The 16,957-nt window shown below is 43.2% G+C and overlaps 1 protein-coding gene across 14 annotated transcripts in view; it reads left to right on the top strand.

Annotated features, from left to right (window-relative positions):
* Window positions 1–16,505, top strand: part of NRF1 (nuclear respiratory factor 1) — a 135,729-nt gene extending 119,224 nt beyond the window's left edge. For 7 of the 14 annotated variants that reach the window (XM_027101950.1, XM_027101942.1, XM_027101949.1 and 4 more), the window contains 2 exons: window positions 13,828–13,869; window positions 16,095–16,505. In XM_027101950.1, coding sequence (XP_026957751.1) covers window positions 13,828–13,869; window positions 16,095–16,258 — 206 coding nt within the window. In that variant the 3' untranslated portion in view covers window positions 16,259–16,505. Of the gene's footprint in view, window positions 1–2,390; window positions 2,495–13,827; window positions 13,870–15,112; window positions 15,820–16,094 lie in introns of those variants that run through there. The other 7 variants (XM_027101947.1, XM_027101951.1, XR_003431890.1 and 4 more) reach the window with 6 other exon arrangements.
* The last annotated feature ends 452 nt before the right edge of the window (window positions 16,506–16,957 follow it).

The following is a 16,957-nucleotide window of genomic DNA, read 5'->3' as shown; positions in this document are numbered from 1 at the left end:
TCATACCGGGAAAATAACTGTTTCAGTTTTGCTCTTTATTTGCCTTTTGACTGTATGCGTTAAGCATTATTATTTAGGGCCTTCATCTTTTTCTTTTCTTTCTACATTCTTTCCTTTCCTTTTCTTCCTTTCTTGTTTTTTGTGTTTTTTTTTTTAACCAATACTACTACTACTACTACTACCACTGCCTTGCAGTTGACTAAGTAAGCAGTCTGCATTGTTCTACCTTCACCCAGTAAGGTGGGTAGAACAGAGCTTATAGCCCTGTTTTGCAGAGGCAGCTAAAGCTAGGATGTGCCCAGGGTCACTCAGCTACTAAATAGTGAAACTGGAAACCAAACCCAGATCTCCAGGACTGTTTCTACTGCCTCTGTGGGCTCCCTTTTTCCCCCTTCACTCCATCTTGCCAATCCACCCAACCAAGAAAGTAAAGAAGGTATAAAACAAATGAAAATCATCTTTACTGTTTATCTGATTAAACTATTACTTGATGTGGCTCACTGTTTTTGCAGGCTTGTTTTGAAGAATGGTCATAGCCATATTTTGCTCACTTTAGAAGTCAGTGTCATGATGAATCTTAACAGAAGCCAATAAGTAAATGGCATCAAAAGCCAAGATCTAAAGGTGTGTCCCGGGAATTCTCTGACAGTCCAGTGATTAGGACTTGGTGCTTTCACTGCTGGGGCCCGGGTTCAATCCCTGCTCGGGGAACTAAGATACCCTGCAAGCCATGCCAAAAAATTTTAAAAATAAAATAAATAAAATAAAATAAAAGTGTGTCCCATACAGTAGCCACTAGCTATATGTGGCTATTTGAATTTCAATGCAAGTTAATTAAAATTAAATAAAATTTAAAATTCAGTCATTCAGTCACACTAGCCACAGTTCAAGTGCTTAATAACCGTATGTGGCCTGAGGTACTGAATTTTTTATTTAATTTTAATTTATTCACATTTAAATTTAAATAGCCACATGTAGCTGGCTACTAATAGACCACACAGATACAGAACATCTCCATCGTTGCCGAACACTCTGTTGGACAGCGCCGATCTAAAGACTGTGGCAGGAATACTGTAGTCTTCTGGCAAGTTATGCCCCTCTGCACAGGGGAGGGCAGCAGAAATGCGTCATGAGCCTCCCTTCCCAGTGACCTCAGCACAGAGACAGCCAGCCTTTGCTAAAAAACTGCCACGTGACTACAGTAATCCGCAGCCAGTGGACAGCTGGGCAGAGGTTTGCAAGAAGAACTGGCCTATTTTTGTGCACTGCAGAGTTCCGAGCAGGAAAACCTGAGCCAGGAGGCAGTGGCAACACCTACACCCACTTCCTCGTCGCCTTATTCATGACCTAGGCCACTTGGCCATTTCCACTTGGATGCTCCGCAAGTGCAAATTTCTCTTCTCAACTACAGCTGTCTTCAGGTCAGGTGCTCTAATGGATTTATCATGACCCCAAAAAGAATTAAATATCCAGAGCCTGGTGGCTTACAGGCTGAAAGAAGCTATTACCATTGGGTGAATTCCAGATTTCACAAGGAAACATGGCTGCTTTTGAGAAATGGGAACATGGAGATGTGTAATGGGGCTCTTGATTCTAGAGCCCAAAGGGGGTTACAGTTCTCTGCCCTATGTATGTTACTCACCGAGCCCTTTCACAGCATAGAATCTTGTCCTCCTTTCCTACTCCCTTCATTGTGACCTCCTGAAGTCCAAAAGGCCTTCCAGAATAGCTCTCATTGTGGGGAATTCCCTGGCGGCCCAGTGGTTAGGACTCCACACTTACTGCCGAGGGCCCAGGTTCAATCCCTGGTCGGGGAACTAAAGTCCCACAAGCCACATGGTGCGGCCAAAAAAAAAAAAAGTGTCGTGATGTTTAGATTCATCTTTCTCCTTGCAGAGTCTGGAAGTCCAGAGGGGATGTGTCGTCTCCACTACACCAGGGTGGCCTCAGGCATTTATCATTTTATACCAGGAATTGCTAATCTAGGCCCTGCAGAGAAAAAGAGGGCCTTTACAATGGAATGACCACTATACTTTGGTCTCTATTCTTAGTACTCATCTGAGCCATGGCCATGTCTTTCAGATGCTTTTAGATACTTCACATGTTGAAAGCTGAATGTCTTCAGAGTTGGCTCCTCGGGGCCCCAGAGGGAATTAGCACACATGTGAAGCCAGGTTGGTCTGACTGTATCAGGTATTCTCAGCTTGGGGAAACTTGACAAGCCAGGGATATTCTGGGCAGAGGACTCAGGTCAGGGCTTCAGAGCAGAGATTCCCAAGAAGGTGCCTGCCATCAGGCAGATAGATACCACTGACCATGGTATCCTCTCCATCCCCTGTGTCCTCAAGGCCAAGTTACATGTTTCGTTATCTCATTCTCCTTCCCTTTAGGTCCCCAGATCTTTCTGAGTCTTTGTATTCGAAAGACAGATTCTGGTCTTAGATGATTCCAGCTCCTTGTAACCAAGACAGAATCTTGGTGCCTGTCATTGCAGGTAATATTCTGTAAAGGGATTTTTTTTTTTTTTTTTTTTTTTTGCATACCAAATCCAGAGCCATAATTGGGCAAGTTTAACTGGAGTCATTTCTATTCAATATGTGGATGAAAAAACGGTTTTAATTGAGCATGTAAAAAGGGGATTAATCACTGTTCACACAAGAACAAAATATCATAACAGGAAATATTCTTACAGAATAAAGTTTTTAAGGTTCTTGGGTAAAGGGAACTTTCCTCTTTTTACTTATGCTTCCATTAGGATTTTGAAGGAATGTCAGCACACTGTTATTAACTCTAATAGCTTGCACAGCTCAGCCAGTATGGTTTGGGGCCCTCTGGCTCTCAGATTACCTGTATAAATACAGGGATTCACTTCCCAGCTCTACCGTTTGCTTCATAAAGAGCAAATGTGCAGAACTCCGCAGCAGCAGCCTAGCAGGGCAGTAAACTGAACAGGATGAACGTGCTTCCTTTTTGTGTGATGCTCTTTCCCCATCCTCCTGCCAAGAGCAGGCTATCAAATGAAAGGGAGGTTGTGGTCGGAGTCAGTAAAGTGAATGTCTAAGTGGCACCTGCTTCATTCAGCAGATCTGCTTTCCCGGCGCCTCCCACTGCGTATCTGCTCCTGACAAAGCCTCTTTTCTCCTCCTCTTGGTCAGACTGAGAGCAAAGGCCCAGCAAGGAGACATATTGATTTTACTTTGTCAGCACAATTGCCTGTGACATTATAATTATACCAAATCTTCATTATTAGAAAGGCCCCAATTTAGAGATTTTCAGAGCCTAAGTGAGGTTTTCAAAAGTAGAATTGGTAAAAACATCTTTTCCGTTGTAAAGCTAGCAAATGGATCTGAGAATCATTGAAGGGGTCTAAATATGGAAACTGAGACACTGCTCTGAGCGAGACTACAAAGACACTGCTATCAGATTGGCTCACTAAAGAGGCGTCCAGCAATTCTCTGACTCTTCCCAGCCCAGCCTCTCCCTACTACTTGTAGCGCTATAATGTATAGCTATACTATAGTACTCTCAAATGCTGATAAATTTTCTCACCCACAAGCCTAGGAGGTAGGGTATGTTAAAATAAGTTGATGGGGTAGGGCAGCAAAGGAAAAAACCTGCGATATAAATAAGAGGAATGCCAGGGAAATATATTTTAGGCAAGTGCAGAGCATCCAATTTCAGATTGAGTTTCCATCTAAACAAAGGCAACACTTATGTTCTACAGTGTGTGTGCAACTGAAGCATGCTTATGGTGTGGAGTTGGCTCACTGGAAGCTCTGGGAAGGTTTTAGAGCTGTGCCCTCTCTAAACTGAAATTAACTAAAATCAAATAAAATTAAAAACTCAGTTCCTCAGTTACACTAGCCACGTTTCAAGTACTCTATAGCCACCTTACTGTCAGTGCACAAATACAATGTGCCCATCTTCACAGTGAGTTCTTGTGTACAGGACTGTTTCAGAGATTGGTCTGTACCTCCTGAAATGTCTTGACTGCTTAAGTGAGCCTTGGACTTTGAATTTCAGGCTTGCTGGAAGGGGAAAAGGAAGTTGCCTGAATGTTTTTGGAACAACTTCCAGCCATGTTACTTGACTATAAGTTTTGTCTTTTCACCTTAAAATTATTTTTCCTCCAAGAATCTCATGTCCTTTCCCCACCCCCTGCTCACTCCTCACAAAACAATAATAATGATGATAATAATGAATTGTAACCATGAGAAAGGACTTTAATTTTAGGAATGCCCACTTACAGCTGACTTGCTTCCTGGCCTTCCCTTCCTTAAGCTTTCACATCCCTCCCTACTATTTGACTTGAGAGTTCTTTTCTCATTAAACAGAGCTTCTCATGGACAAGAGGGCATGTGAACACTCAGGGGCCAAGAGCGTGTATATGGATTGTTCATTTTGTGCACGACATGGGGCGTGAACAACACTCCCGGGAGTGGAGCACTGAGCTGGTGGCATCTTCCATTTTCAGCTCCTCTGGGGAGCAAGGGCAGGACCTTTAAGCTTGTTTCTTCCATTTGTCTGCCTCTAGTAGCTACTACATGGTTGATTTGACTCCTGGGAGAAAACCTATATGAAATAATAGTACCTCTTTTCTCAGGAACTTAAATCATATAAATATAATGTTGCTTATCCTCAGAGCAGCCCTATGAGACAGAAATGGCCTGTCGGTTTTATAAATGTAAACATAGTCAATTCTTAGTTGCCACACACAGATTATCTGGTATGCAGATGACCCATGACACATTTTAAATCCTTGGACAGTTTCTCTAAGCAAGCCAGGGTAAGCCTGGCCCATCTCCTTCACCCCCAGCCAGCTGCTGTGTTCTTAAGGAATACAAATTAGTTTTCATATTAGCTTAAAGAAGACATAATTAGAAAGTAAGTCTGATACTCCAATAAAGATGTTTAAAAAAAGAAAGTAAGTAAGTCTGCTACAAGAAAAGCACATCATAAGTTCCAGTGTAACGGCGTGGTACGGAGGAAATGACCTCTCCTGCCTTTGGCTCAGCTAAGAGCTGACTGTAAGATCTGCTTTTAGACACATGTGCATCATCGGCGCTCATTGTGCTGGCACGTTTGCCGAAGGATTTGTAAACCTCCTCAGGTGGATGTCAGAGACACCTTTGTGGCCCAGGCACCAGGGTGTGGGTGGAGGCAGTCTTCCTGCCGCTGCCTCTCCACACCACTTTCTGGGGGCCCTTCCTGCTCAGTGCTTTTTAAAAGTTCTGTATTCCTGTCAGGCCTCTGTATGGCATATGGCCCATTGCGAGTGGATGCTGACAGAACGCCACAGGGGGTTCATCTCTGCAGAAGGAAGGAAGCGGCTAGAGGGTGGAGTAACTAGGAGGCTATACCCTTCCAGGTGCTGCATCCTGCCTGGGTGGTGGGATTCCTCTGTTCTACACTCTTCATCACCCGATCACCTAATGGTTTTAGTAACCATTGATGACTTTGTGTAGATCCATTATTTCACCAAGCGTTTCAAAATAGTGATTTCTCTAGTGTTATTATTCCTTCTGCCTTTATTAGCTGGAATTCTTTTATAAAGAACTTGTTCCCATTAACAATTTGGTTATGCTAAATACAGTCCAGGTAGGAAAGGCAGGATAAATAATCGATTAAAATGAAGTTTATAAGATAGATTTCTTTCTTTGTGACCGTCAAACCCCATAACTGTTTATTTCCACTTTCCAGTATGCTGTCTTCAGGTGTCTTACTGCCTAAAGCAAATTTAATTCTGCCCTTTGCATGCTCTTAGAAAGTTCTAGTGATGTTTGTTTGCTTGCTTTCTAAATGGTGCTCTATAGACTGGGCTAAGTGAGGGGTGGAAGAATCAGGAGAGCATCTTTGGAAGCCTTTTGCCTTCATCTTTCCCTGTTCAGATAGAGGAGGCAAGGACCAGATGCTGGGCACATGGGGCTGGGGATGGGGGTCCTTACCCTCGTCTCTCTCCTTTTGCGCCTATTTGAAATTTTCCATAATAAAAAAATTGAAAATAATAACAGAAAAATAAATAACTCTCCATTCTTAACTCTGGATAACTCCTGATTGGCCCTCGTATTCATTTCTACACCTGACTATTGCAAACTCTTAAACAGCTTGGTAGCTTTCTCCTGAGGTTTCTGTCACGTGGGCTCTATTTCCTGTTTAAAGATATCAGCTCTTCACATATTGCTCACACCCTGTCCACAACATAGACTTTGGAGACTTTGGGTGTTCTCCCTACCTCCCTTCCCAGTGATCTCTGGAAATTTACTGTATAGCTCCTGCCCTTTTCTGTACATCTCTGATCAGATGTCCTCCCTAGCATATACATGTCCCACAGGCTTTAGCTGAACACTTTCCTCTCCTGCCATTTTCAGTTTAAAGCCCTCTTGGTCAGACAACAGGCCTTGGAGTCGGCTTGTTCAATCTCACATTGGGAGTTCAGTCTCCAGGATATAAACCATGGTGATTCTGAACTCTGAAGCACTAAACCCTGGTTTCGTTAATGTTCTTGGGCACTTCAGTAATTTCAAGAGGGAATTGTGAAATTATATCTCCAAAATATGTTTTGAAATACATTCACTAATAAAGTAAAAATGAATTCACTTTTAACGTTTGGCTTATGGGATACAGGCAAGAGGATTTTCTTGGTGGTCTGCAAAATCAAGGCTAAGGACACAGTGACACTGTCCTACCCAGAGAGAGGGGAGAAAACTTTGGATGCTGAGAAGTGCCTGTTACACCAGGGTACCTGTGAGGCTGCTATTGGCTTCATGAGAATATTCAGTACTTGCCAGATGTAATACATATTTTAATCCATAAATCCCTCAAATGCCCTCAAAAGCCACGGACTTAAAGAACACGGAAAAGGAAGATTAAATGTCCCAGAAGCAGCTAATATAACAGAAACAGAACCACTGGGAGAGAAATGCTTTTTCTGTTTCCCCCTTGTCTTACTATTATGAGGGTTACCTGGAGCTCCTTTTCATTTGATATCGACATTCTTTTCATGACCTTCCTTTTCTCGCCCTCGTCTGTCCTCTTTCCATCTGGTCCATGTTTGTTATTCTCAGCCTCTTTATCTGCCTGCCACCTGCCTACTGCACTAGCTTCTTTACCTGATTTCCCTTCATATTCTCCCATTTCTATACCAGAACACAACATGCCTATTTTTCTTCATATAATAGTGGCTTTCCTGAGATGTCAGGCACTGATGTAAACTTCTTTCCAGACCTGAAGATAAGATTTTTTAAAGGACTTCCCTCCTGCCTGTCATCCCTAAAAACACTTATAGATACCCTCGATGGCTCTTTAAAAACTGCAGAAGTGACTTAGGTGATACAATACGTGGTTTCATTTCTTATTTATTCTGATCCCTTCCAGTCACAGTCTTCTGGTTCCCCATTTAAGCCAGCATTTTCCTAATATTGATACATACAGTTCGCTTTCATGTCCATAAGCCACAGAAGGCATTACATTGTGAATTTTTCCTTTGGGCTCTAAGAATTATTGCGTTTCCACCAACTGTTGTGTTTATTTGATAATTTATTTGTTTAGCTGTTTTTCTCTCACAACTATCAATATTTTTCTTCCAGCTAAAGATATTTCCATGACCAACTTGGAAGGCCTTTGGGCTGAAAGATTCAGTTACAGCAAACAACAATTCCCAAAGGTTTCCCAGATTGTGAGGGCAAATGAAAGGCCCATTCTTCCTCAGGCCGTCTGTCCTGCTCTATCTTGTCATGGAGTGGGGTGGGGGGAGGGCAGTCTGTGGTTCTGGGTGACCCTGACTAGGCCTGCAGCTCTGTGCTCTACTGGGCTCTAGCCTGTGTTATTAGTTTTTGGGTTTAGAAGTTTATCAGCATGATGATATCATATCATACTGTCCCTGATCATATATTTAACATTCTTAATACTGATTAATGGTTTAGCCTAGGTTTTTTATTTACTGATGCACTGAATCAGCAGCTATTTCATATATGTCATGGTGCAGTTCCAGTGCCTGTTCTGACCATAGCTGCATTCAGAAAGGAAGCTGCCTGCCAGCCCATCTGCCCTGATTTCATGGTTTTTATCTCTAATCTTTACATCTTTGAAGGCCTTTGGCGAATGATGTGCTTCCTGGCAGGAGCAAATTGCTGCTGAAAGGAGATCTGTGCTGTCTCTGCTTTCCTTTCTGCTTCCTGAGAGCTTTAGTCTAACATCTGTGACCCTAGCCAGACTTCATCAAACCTCTTATTCAAAGTCATCTTTGAAAGCAGCTGACATTTATTGTACACCTACTGTGTGCCAGGCACTGTGCCAGACTTTATCTATGTCAGCACATCTAATTCTCAACAACGCTGTGAAATTAGTAATGACCATTTTATGTATGAGGAAAGTGAGGCTCACAAGCCAGTAAGTGAAGGAGCCAGGATTCACACGTAGGTTTTTCTGCCTGGGAAGCCTTTAATGGAAATAAAACCTTCTATTTTACCCTCACATAAAATGCACCTGAACTACCATACGGCATTTGGCTGTGCTACCTTAATAATGTTGTGGAGAAAATCCTACTCATTCTGGAGCAGAGTAAAAGGCTCTAAGCCTCTTCAGGCTGCAGAGGCCAAGGCTAATGGGAATGTAATCAAGTTTCTGAAAATCATGAAGAACATGATCAATTGTCATATTCAATTATTAACATCTACTATGTTCAGGTTGCTCAGTATTCAAAGACATAGTCCTGCCAACAATCTAAGTAAGCAGATTTGTATAGGGAAAACCGAATTATTTAGAAACAGGTTAGCAAAGATCTGGTGCCGAACGAATGGTGAGGCAGTCAAATCCCCTGAAGGAGAGAACCTGGTGGGCTGTTGTGTCTAGGGGAACCCCTGAAAGACAGGGAAATTGTTGAAAGAACAGGACCTAGGTTGGCAGGGATAATTCTAGGCCAGAGGAATCTGCCTGAGTAAATACATGTGATGGTTAGGGTATACTGAGAGGACAGATATGGTTGTGATGAAGGGGTAATATAGAGTATTTATGGGAAAGGCTGGTGTAATCCCTCATCTATTAGCTATTTGGACTTTATTTTTCCTTTAGTAGAGAGCCGCCAAAAAGGCAGGGAGAGGTGGTGGGGTGGCCACTGCCAAACAGTATTCCAAGAAGGTTTAGCTAACTGTGCCGTATAGATTTATTCATCAAATCTCAGAATACTAAAAGAAGTTAGTCTTGGGAAAAATGAATTAATTCCCCTAAGTAACTTCCAATTATACGCATACGTTTGTGTGTGCGTGTGTGTGTGTACACGCGCGCGTGTGTGAGAGAGATCCATTACATGGTAGGTAAGTGACGAAACTCATTACCTCACAAGGGGTCAGGAATAGAGTAGATCAGCTCATGAATGATAAATCCAGAGTGTGCAAGGCTGTGACACTAACCTTTAATTTACTCTCATTGGTGCCCATGGTCTACCACAAAGCCTCCCCTGGTGACACCATCAGAGACAGACCACTACAGAACCTCATGACCTCCTGTTGTGCAGAAAACAAGGCCAAGCAAATGTCTGAATGTTCAGAATGTGCCTCCATGTCCATCACCGCGTGTGGAAGTTTTAGAAGATCCCTCTGGCTTCTGTGGAGGGGAGAACAGGGTGCAGTGGGGCCAGGGCCGAAGCTAAAATGTAGTCCAGGCAAGAGAGGATAGGAGTTTGTCCAGGATGGTGGCAGTCAGCGTGGTTGAATCCTGGGTTTATATTTGAAAGGAGGGTTGACAAGATTTGCTGATGAATTGCACGAGAAGTCAAAGATGGCTTGACTTCCAAGTTTCTGGCCTGAGCAACTGGAAGGATGTAATCGCCACTTGTTGAGGTGGGAGAAGAGTGGGAGGAGTGTGTTTGACCATTTGGGTTCAAGAATGATACCCAGCTGGTAGAAAAACAGAGCAGGGTCAGGTCTCATTTTCTTTTACAGGGGAATGTGGTCCTGGAGTCAGCAGTTCCTCCAGGGTTTGGGGCTGACTGCTATTTGACAAGGAAATCCTTGTGCTGGGACCTGAAGTTCCTGAGTCTCTTTTGGCCTCTTTTTCCATTTTGGCCAATTCTGTAAACCTTACCAAGAAGCCTGAGAGGCGAGGCAGCAGTGAGCCCAAAGTGGGTAGTCCTCTCCCTTCTGGGTCCCTGCTGGACATAGTGTTCGATGGTAAGGGCTTACTAGTGCGTGCAAAGGCTCCCAGATGCTTCACTTTACCACGAACTCGGTCATCTTGAGGGGGAAAAAAGTCACTCAGTCTCTCTCAGTCCGTGTTTTGTTTTGTTTAAGTAAACTTTTTATCTGTTTACTTTTGAACTTTAAGAAAAGGGGGGTTAGATTTTCTAAACTGAAGAACTCTAAGGTTTCTTATAGCTTTGAAAGATGGGGGTATTAGAGATTGGGGTACTAAAATCTTCAGGATTTTGTTAAGTACGTGCCTTTATAAGTCCGTAGTTCTGCCAGAGGAACTTGCCTATCATTTGCAAAAGCGAAGAATACCTGCCCTGCCTACTGCTACAGAGTCTTAGCAGAAATCTAGTGATATGCAGTGGGTGTGAGAGGGCTTTGAAAAGTGCTGCACAAATGCCAGGAGAGTCTTATTACTAGGATTGTGCTAGTCTTATTACTAGGAAGTTCTCTTGAAGGGGAACTTCAAGTCCTTAAAGTAGAATGGGAGGGGCTTCCTGTTGCCTAATCAATCAAAATGACCCCGAATACAAGCTTAGGTTAACATACGCCTTCTAGATTAGGGCTAATCAGGGGCAGGCTGAGCAGATGCAGGGACAATCCTGGCCTGATTACTGAACCTCAGCATTTAATCATCTCTCTTCCAAGGGCAGCCGCCGATTTAATGCACGCTGGGTTTCCAAGCCTCTAGCCCCCTCCCCCTTTCCACAGACATAAAGGCTGCTAGGTCAGAGACACTGAGTCGATTTAATCTAATCCCATGTCAGAATGGCTGTGTGTGTGAGAGAGAGAGATTCTAAAATCCCCACAATGGGATGGTAATGCACTTATTTAAGGTAGAGGTAGACTGAAACTGCATGTAGAAAATAACGGACTTGGGATTTCAAGGCATTAGAGGTTACGAAATGACCCTGTATGTGGAATTTCTACCTCCGAGAAGCTTTTTAGATATGTAGTCGCTGTCATCAGTCACTCACTCTCGAGACAGCTTTGTATGGGAGTCATTTTATCACCCAGTTGTAGAGGTCAAATTTACTCCTTCCCTGATGTGAGGTGAAGGACAGAAGGTGAAATCTTTAAAAATGGTTTTATTTGGGTGAGCTCTGAGTGTAGTTGTTTTTGTATTGCTTTCTCTGGACTGAGAGCTCCCATTCTGAAACAGCCTGATCACCTGAAGACTCACCCACTTCAGTCATTTAGTCCCTAGGCGAGGACACCTGTGAAACCTCAGAAGGCAGGTTTCATTCATGAGTGTAGAAAACATTTACTGAGCACCTGCTGATCGCTAGGGACTCAGGTATGGAGACTCCATCTCTCCCTTAAGGAATTTACAGTCTCCTTGGAGATAAGACATGCAAACAGTGATAAAGAATATGACCATTGCCTCCATGGATGCCAGTGCAAAGTGCTGTGGGCCCTTGGGGAAAGAGGAGCTAAGACAGAGGAGGAGAGATTGGAGCTGACTATTGAAGGAAGAATAGAAGCCCATTCGAGGAACAAGCCAGGGACAGTCATTCCAGGCAGAAGTCACAGTGTGTGCACACCATGGAGGTGTGTGTGGAGAGAACCTCAATCAAATAGTTCACCTGCCTGGAATGTACAGTGGGTGAGGATTCATGGATCACCAGGCTGAACTGAGCAACAGGGGCTGATGTGAAGGGTTGAAATACCTGCAAAGGGATCTGGACTTTACATCCCACACAGGCCATTGGAAACCACTGAAGAACTGTAAAAGAGTGCAACAAGATCAGTTTGTGTTCAAAAGATCATTCTGGTTATAGCAGTGTCGTAGTTTTGCATTTGAACCTTTCTCCATTTTATTTTGGGGAAAATCTTCCACGATACTAAAGAGTGTTTTAACAACAGTGTTGGGCATGGACCCGCACCCTAGGTAACCCAAACACATCGTAAGCCAGGGTGGAAGAGATTTAAGTCTCACAGTTCTTCAAGGTTCTCTCCACCCCATCACTAACCCAGGACGGTCGCTCATAGTCAGGAAGAAGCTCCCCACCCATAGTATTCACTGTATTTGTAAAGTATGTAACTTGTTCCCCAAGCTTGGAGCTTTTGGAACTGAATCAAGCCCATAAGCAACAACAGTGAAATGAGACTGATCTTTGCTTCTGGTTTTGGTTGCTGTTTACTAACATGTGGGTTCTTTGGAGGTGTCCTGGTTTTGCCACAGGGCATTTTGGGTTATTTCACTGACTTTTTCTGTTGTGACCAGAAGAGAGGATGAAAGTGAAGATGATCAAGATACACTGGGGTGATGGAAGGGGGTCATTTGGTCTTCAGATACACTCAGGCCCATGCCTGGAGTCTAGACACTGGGGAGTAGAGCCCAGCTGCATGTTGGTCGAGGCCAACAATAGAGTCCCTTGGCCTGCTGCCCTTGAGGCCGTGTTGATGCCAGTGTTTGGCACACCTCGTACCTCATACTGTGGGGAATAGAACATGAACCAGAGCCAAGCCTGGCCTTGAAGGAGCCTTCAGTCTAGTGGGAAGGCCTATCTACATACATTAACTGGGCCAAGCCAGATTATACCCCACTGTCGAGTGGTTATTGAGAACCCCAAGGAGGCTGCTATCAGTATTGACTAGGGCTGGGATAGGCTTCCAAGAGGGGTTTTAAAGGGGAAGGAGTGGGCAGTAAGGGAATTCTAGTTAGTGTACAACTTGAGCAAAGGCCCAGAGAAAGGAATGTGACCAATATGTTGGGGAACTGAGAATAGTCCAGGGTGATACCCAGAGCACAGGGAGTAAGGGAAATGAGACTGGACAAATCACAAGAGGTTCTGAATACCATACCCAACATTTGAACTTTATTATAGGCTTTGTGAACCTTTTTAACATCAGGGGATTTGAAAATTTGAGGTTGGGGAATGACGAGTTATAGAAACATAACAGGTGGCAGGAAGGGGGGTGAACGGAAAGAGGAATTGATTAGAGACATGTAAGAGCCATTTGCAAAGGGCTAGATGAAAGAAATTGAACCCGACAGCCTTCTGAAGCCAGTGCGTGCCGTGGCCCCTCAGCCTGCTTGAGCTGGCCTCCTCCTTCCTCCTTTTAGGTCCCAGCATCTCAAGTGTGAGGATGGTGGGCCATGCCTTGCATTTCCATTAACACACACCAGGGTGAGCCTGGATTTCCAAAAATGTCGACAAAGCAGAACCTCAAGCCCCATTTCAGGTTGCATCATAGAATACTTATTTCTAAACTGGCAACACTTACCCCTAGAAAACAATTAGATACAATTTGACATTGTAAAATAACCTTTTATTTTATGTTTGATTTTTTTTTGCATTAGGAAATATTCTGTTAAAATTTTTTAATTTTTATTTTCATCAAAGTGATATATAGTTTTAAATGACAAAAAGGACTAAAAGCCTTTAAAAACAAATATTTGTACCCCAAGGGCAACACTTGATGCTCTTTTTTCTGGTATGTATCTTTATTGCTCTAAACAATAGTCTTGAGTTGAGACGTTATTTGTTATCAATTTTTGATAACTCAGTTTCTATGTTTATATTGTTAGAAACATAAAATTTTATAAACGTAAAAATTGTTCAAAAAAAAAATTGTTCACTGCCAAGACGAGTGGGTATGGTTAATCCTTGCTTTTTTTTTTCTTCTACTTTTTAAGGAGTAATCACCGGTTCTACCCAATTCTGGAAGACCCCTCGAGGTACTTTATCCCACGAGCTCATGCCACTTCCCCCCTGTCCTCTCAGACGTGCTGCACAGCCCCCTTCCTGGGCCCTCCTGCTGCCCCCACGCTCCCTACAGTGGATTCTCTGTCTCCTAGACCCCACGGCCACTTATTTCTTAAGTTTTCTCTCTCGTTTCTGTAGGGTACATCCTTCAGAGCTTCGAAAGAAAGTGTGCATGGCGGGCCAATTTTTAGAGCCCGTACAAGTCTGCAGATGTGTTTATTCTGCCCCCACGCTTAACTGACCTGGGTGTCACTTCATATATGGTCTGGAGAGAGAATTCTAGGCTGAAAGCATGTTCTCTCAGACATTTGAAAACATTGCTCCATCATCTTCTAGCCTCCAGGCTTGCTTTTGAGAAGTCCCACAATATTATGATTTCCAGTTCTTTGTATATGACGATTTTTTTTTTTTCCTTAAATCTTTTGGGAGCTTTGCTTTATCCCTGGTGTTGTGAAATTTTGCAAAGCTGTGTCTTAGCGTCTGGATCTTTTTTCATCTGTCCTGCTGGGCACCTAGTGGGCCTTTTCAATCTGAAACTCACATTTTTCAGTTCTTGAAATTTACTTACAACATGTCTGATGATTTCCTACCTTCTGTTTTTTCTGGTCTCGGAATTCTCTTTTATCAGAGCTTGGACCTCTTAAGGTCTCCTGCTTTCCACCTTTTAACCTTTCCTGCTCTCTAGATTTCCTTGACTTAACCTTCTGATCTTTCTGTGGCATGGATTTCATCTATTTGATTTTTAAAGAAGTTTTCTCTCATTCCTTTTTAATAAAGCTGTCCACTTTTATGATACAAGCCTTTTCTCTCTGAAGATATTAGAGTTTGGGGGCATTCGTTTTTGTTTTTTTCTGCTCCCCACATCGTCTCTGTTCCCTCTGTGTTCCCTAAGAGTGAAACACTGAAACACTGATAGTTGGGGTATGCAGGGCAGAGCTGGGTGGCCTGTAGGCCTTGGGGTGGTAAATATTAGGGCCGCAAACCAGGTTTTTCATTGTCTCCGCACCCCCTTCCCCTCACCTCCCCACCCACCAGATGTCACCGTAGGTCTTCCCTGCAGCCTCCCCGGGTCAGTTTCTCAATACAGTGGGTGAACTTCAGATGTCCTGTCAACAAAGGTCTGGGTGTTGGGGTTGGTGGGACCCGCTGGTCCAGTCAGTTGAATACAAGCTGTCAGCTAACGCCTGTTTTTGGCTTCTTCCTCTCGTTCTGCAGTGGCTGAGCCTCCATGTCCTGAGCTCTCTGGGACACAGGAGTTGCAGCTTCCCCTTCTCTGATAAGTCAGAACCCCTTTACGTTTGCTTTGCATCTTCCAGAAATATGTTGACATCCCTCATTTATATCTTTTTTTCCTCCTTCACTATAATTTTTATTTTAGAAGGAAGAGGAATTTTATATGTGCATTTATTCTGTCTTATTTAATTGGAAATCTTTTTTTTAATGTTATATAAAATTATCAACTTTCCTTTCTTAGGGAGGACTGCCCTTTTCTGAAATTATTTGCTTCCTCCTTTCTTTCTGTTAAACCCTCCTTTCTAAAATAATAGTGATATTAGGAGGTAGTTGGAGGTCTTTTTTTTTTTTTTAAAGTTGACCCCAGAACGTATTTAAAAATTTTACTGGTCTATGAAATCTAATATCAGAAAACTAATTACCTAGGCTTTTTTTTTTTCTCTCTTTTAAATAAGCTGACTCTGAGGAGAGGGATAATGGCCAGAAGACAGGAAAGGATTGAGGGAGAAGTTTTTTCAAGCTGAGAGAAACGAGCATAGGCAGCCAGAGGGTTGAAGAAGTCAGTGTAGCAGAATATCAGAGAAAATTAATGGTGGCCTTTCCTGGAGAAGAAGGCAGTCAGAAGAGATGGACTTGTTGAGAGGAGAATTCACATCTGATGGGCCTGTGTATGCTTCCTAAAGTTGAAGGTAGGCCGGCAGGCAGGGTCATCTCTTGGCAAGTTGGGGAGGCCCTGTTCTGAGGCATGTTTCTACAATTTCTCCAAATTTTCTTTCCTGATAGTCTGTTTTAAAGAATTAAAATGGGGTGAGAAAAGGGTTGTATTCGTGCCTGGACAGTGGGTGTGCAATTACCTGAGGCTGCAGACAGTGATACTCTGAGGGCTGGAGCTCATTGCCCTGTCCAGCCAGCATCTGGGAAGCTGCACCCAATCCCCACCAACCGTCTCCCCTTGTCTCCCCAGGACTGGTCCAGATCCCTGTGAGCATGTACCAGACTGTGGTAACCAGCCTCGCCCAGGGCAATGGGCCGGTGCAGGTGGCCATGGCCCCTGTGACCACCAGGATATCGGACAGCGCAGTCACCATGGACGGCCAGGCTGTGGAGGTGGTGACGTTGGAACAGTGACATGCAGCCATATCATGGCATCGTTTTCTAGTCTACTTCAAAATTTTTTACACGTTTGCAGAGGTGCAATCAAATGAAATTAAGTCTCTCGACTTTGGAAGAAAAGTTTTGTTAACCTTTTTTTTAAAAAGGAAGAAAGGCAGCGGATTTTGGAATTGCATTTTTTTAAAGCACCACTCTTGATTTTCTGGGATTGGTGGAACAAGATACTGCGTTGTCAATTTCACTGTCCCCAAAAAGCCAAATTGTGGCAAGGACTTCTTTCTGCGAAAACGTGTGTATAGTTCCGTGTTTGTATGTGTGAGTGTGAATATATGTATATGTGTACATATGGATATACGCATTTACATATATATATAAAGTATATATATGTGTGTGTGTATGTATATGTGTGTATGTATACGTGTGTGTGTATGTATATGTATATATATATATAAATATATATATATAAATATATATATATATATATATATATATAAAATGTATGTATGAAACCCGCATGGAATTATCTGTATGAGATCAAGGTGAGCTGTGGAAAAAATAATTCACCCAGTTTAGTGGGTGTTGGGTACGTGGCCAGACACAGCCACCGGTTTTTGTTCATACCAGGGTCATGCGTTGAGCTACTGACAAACTCAGGCAGAGGTGACCATGCCCTTCACCAAAGCTGCCTCCCAGTGGCCACCCAGAACTCTCCCT

This window comes from Aethalodelphis obliquidens, unplaced genomic scaffold (genome assembly GCF_003676395.1).
Source record: "Aethalodelphis obliquidens isolate GAN/ISIS:26980383/991018 unplaced genomic scaffold, ASM367639v1 scaffold5, whole genome shotgun sequence".
NCBI classification, from domain to species: Eukaryota; Metazoa; Chordata; class Mammalia; order Artiodactyla; family Delphinidae; genus Aethalodelphis; species Aethalodelphis obliquidens.
This window is presented reverse-complemented; position numbering and strand designations above follow the sequence as displayed.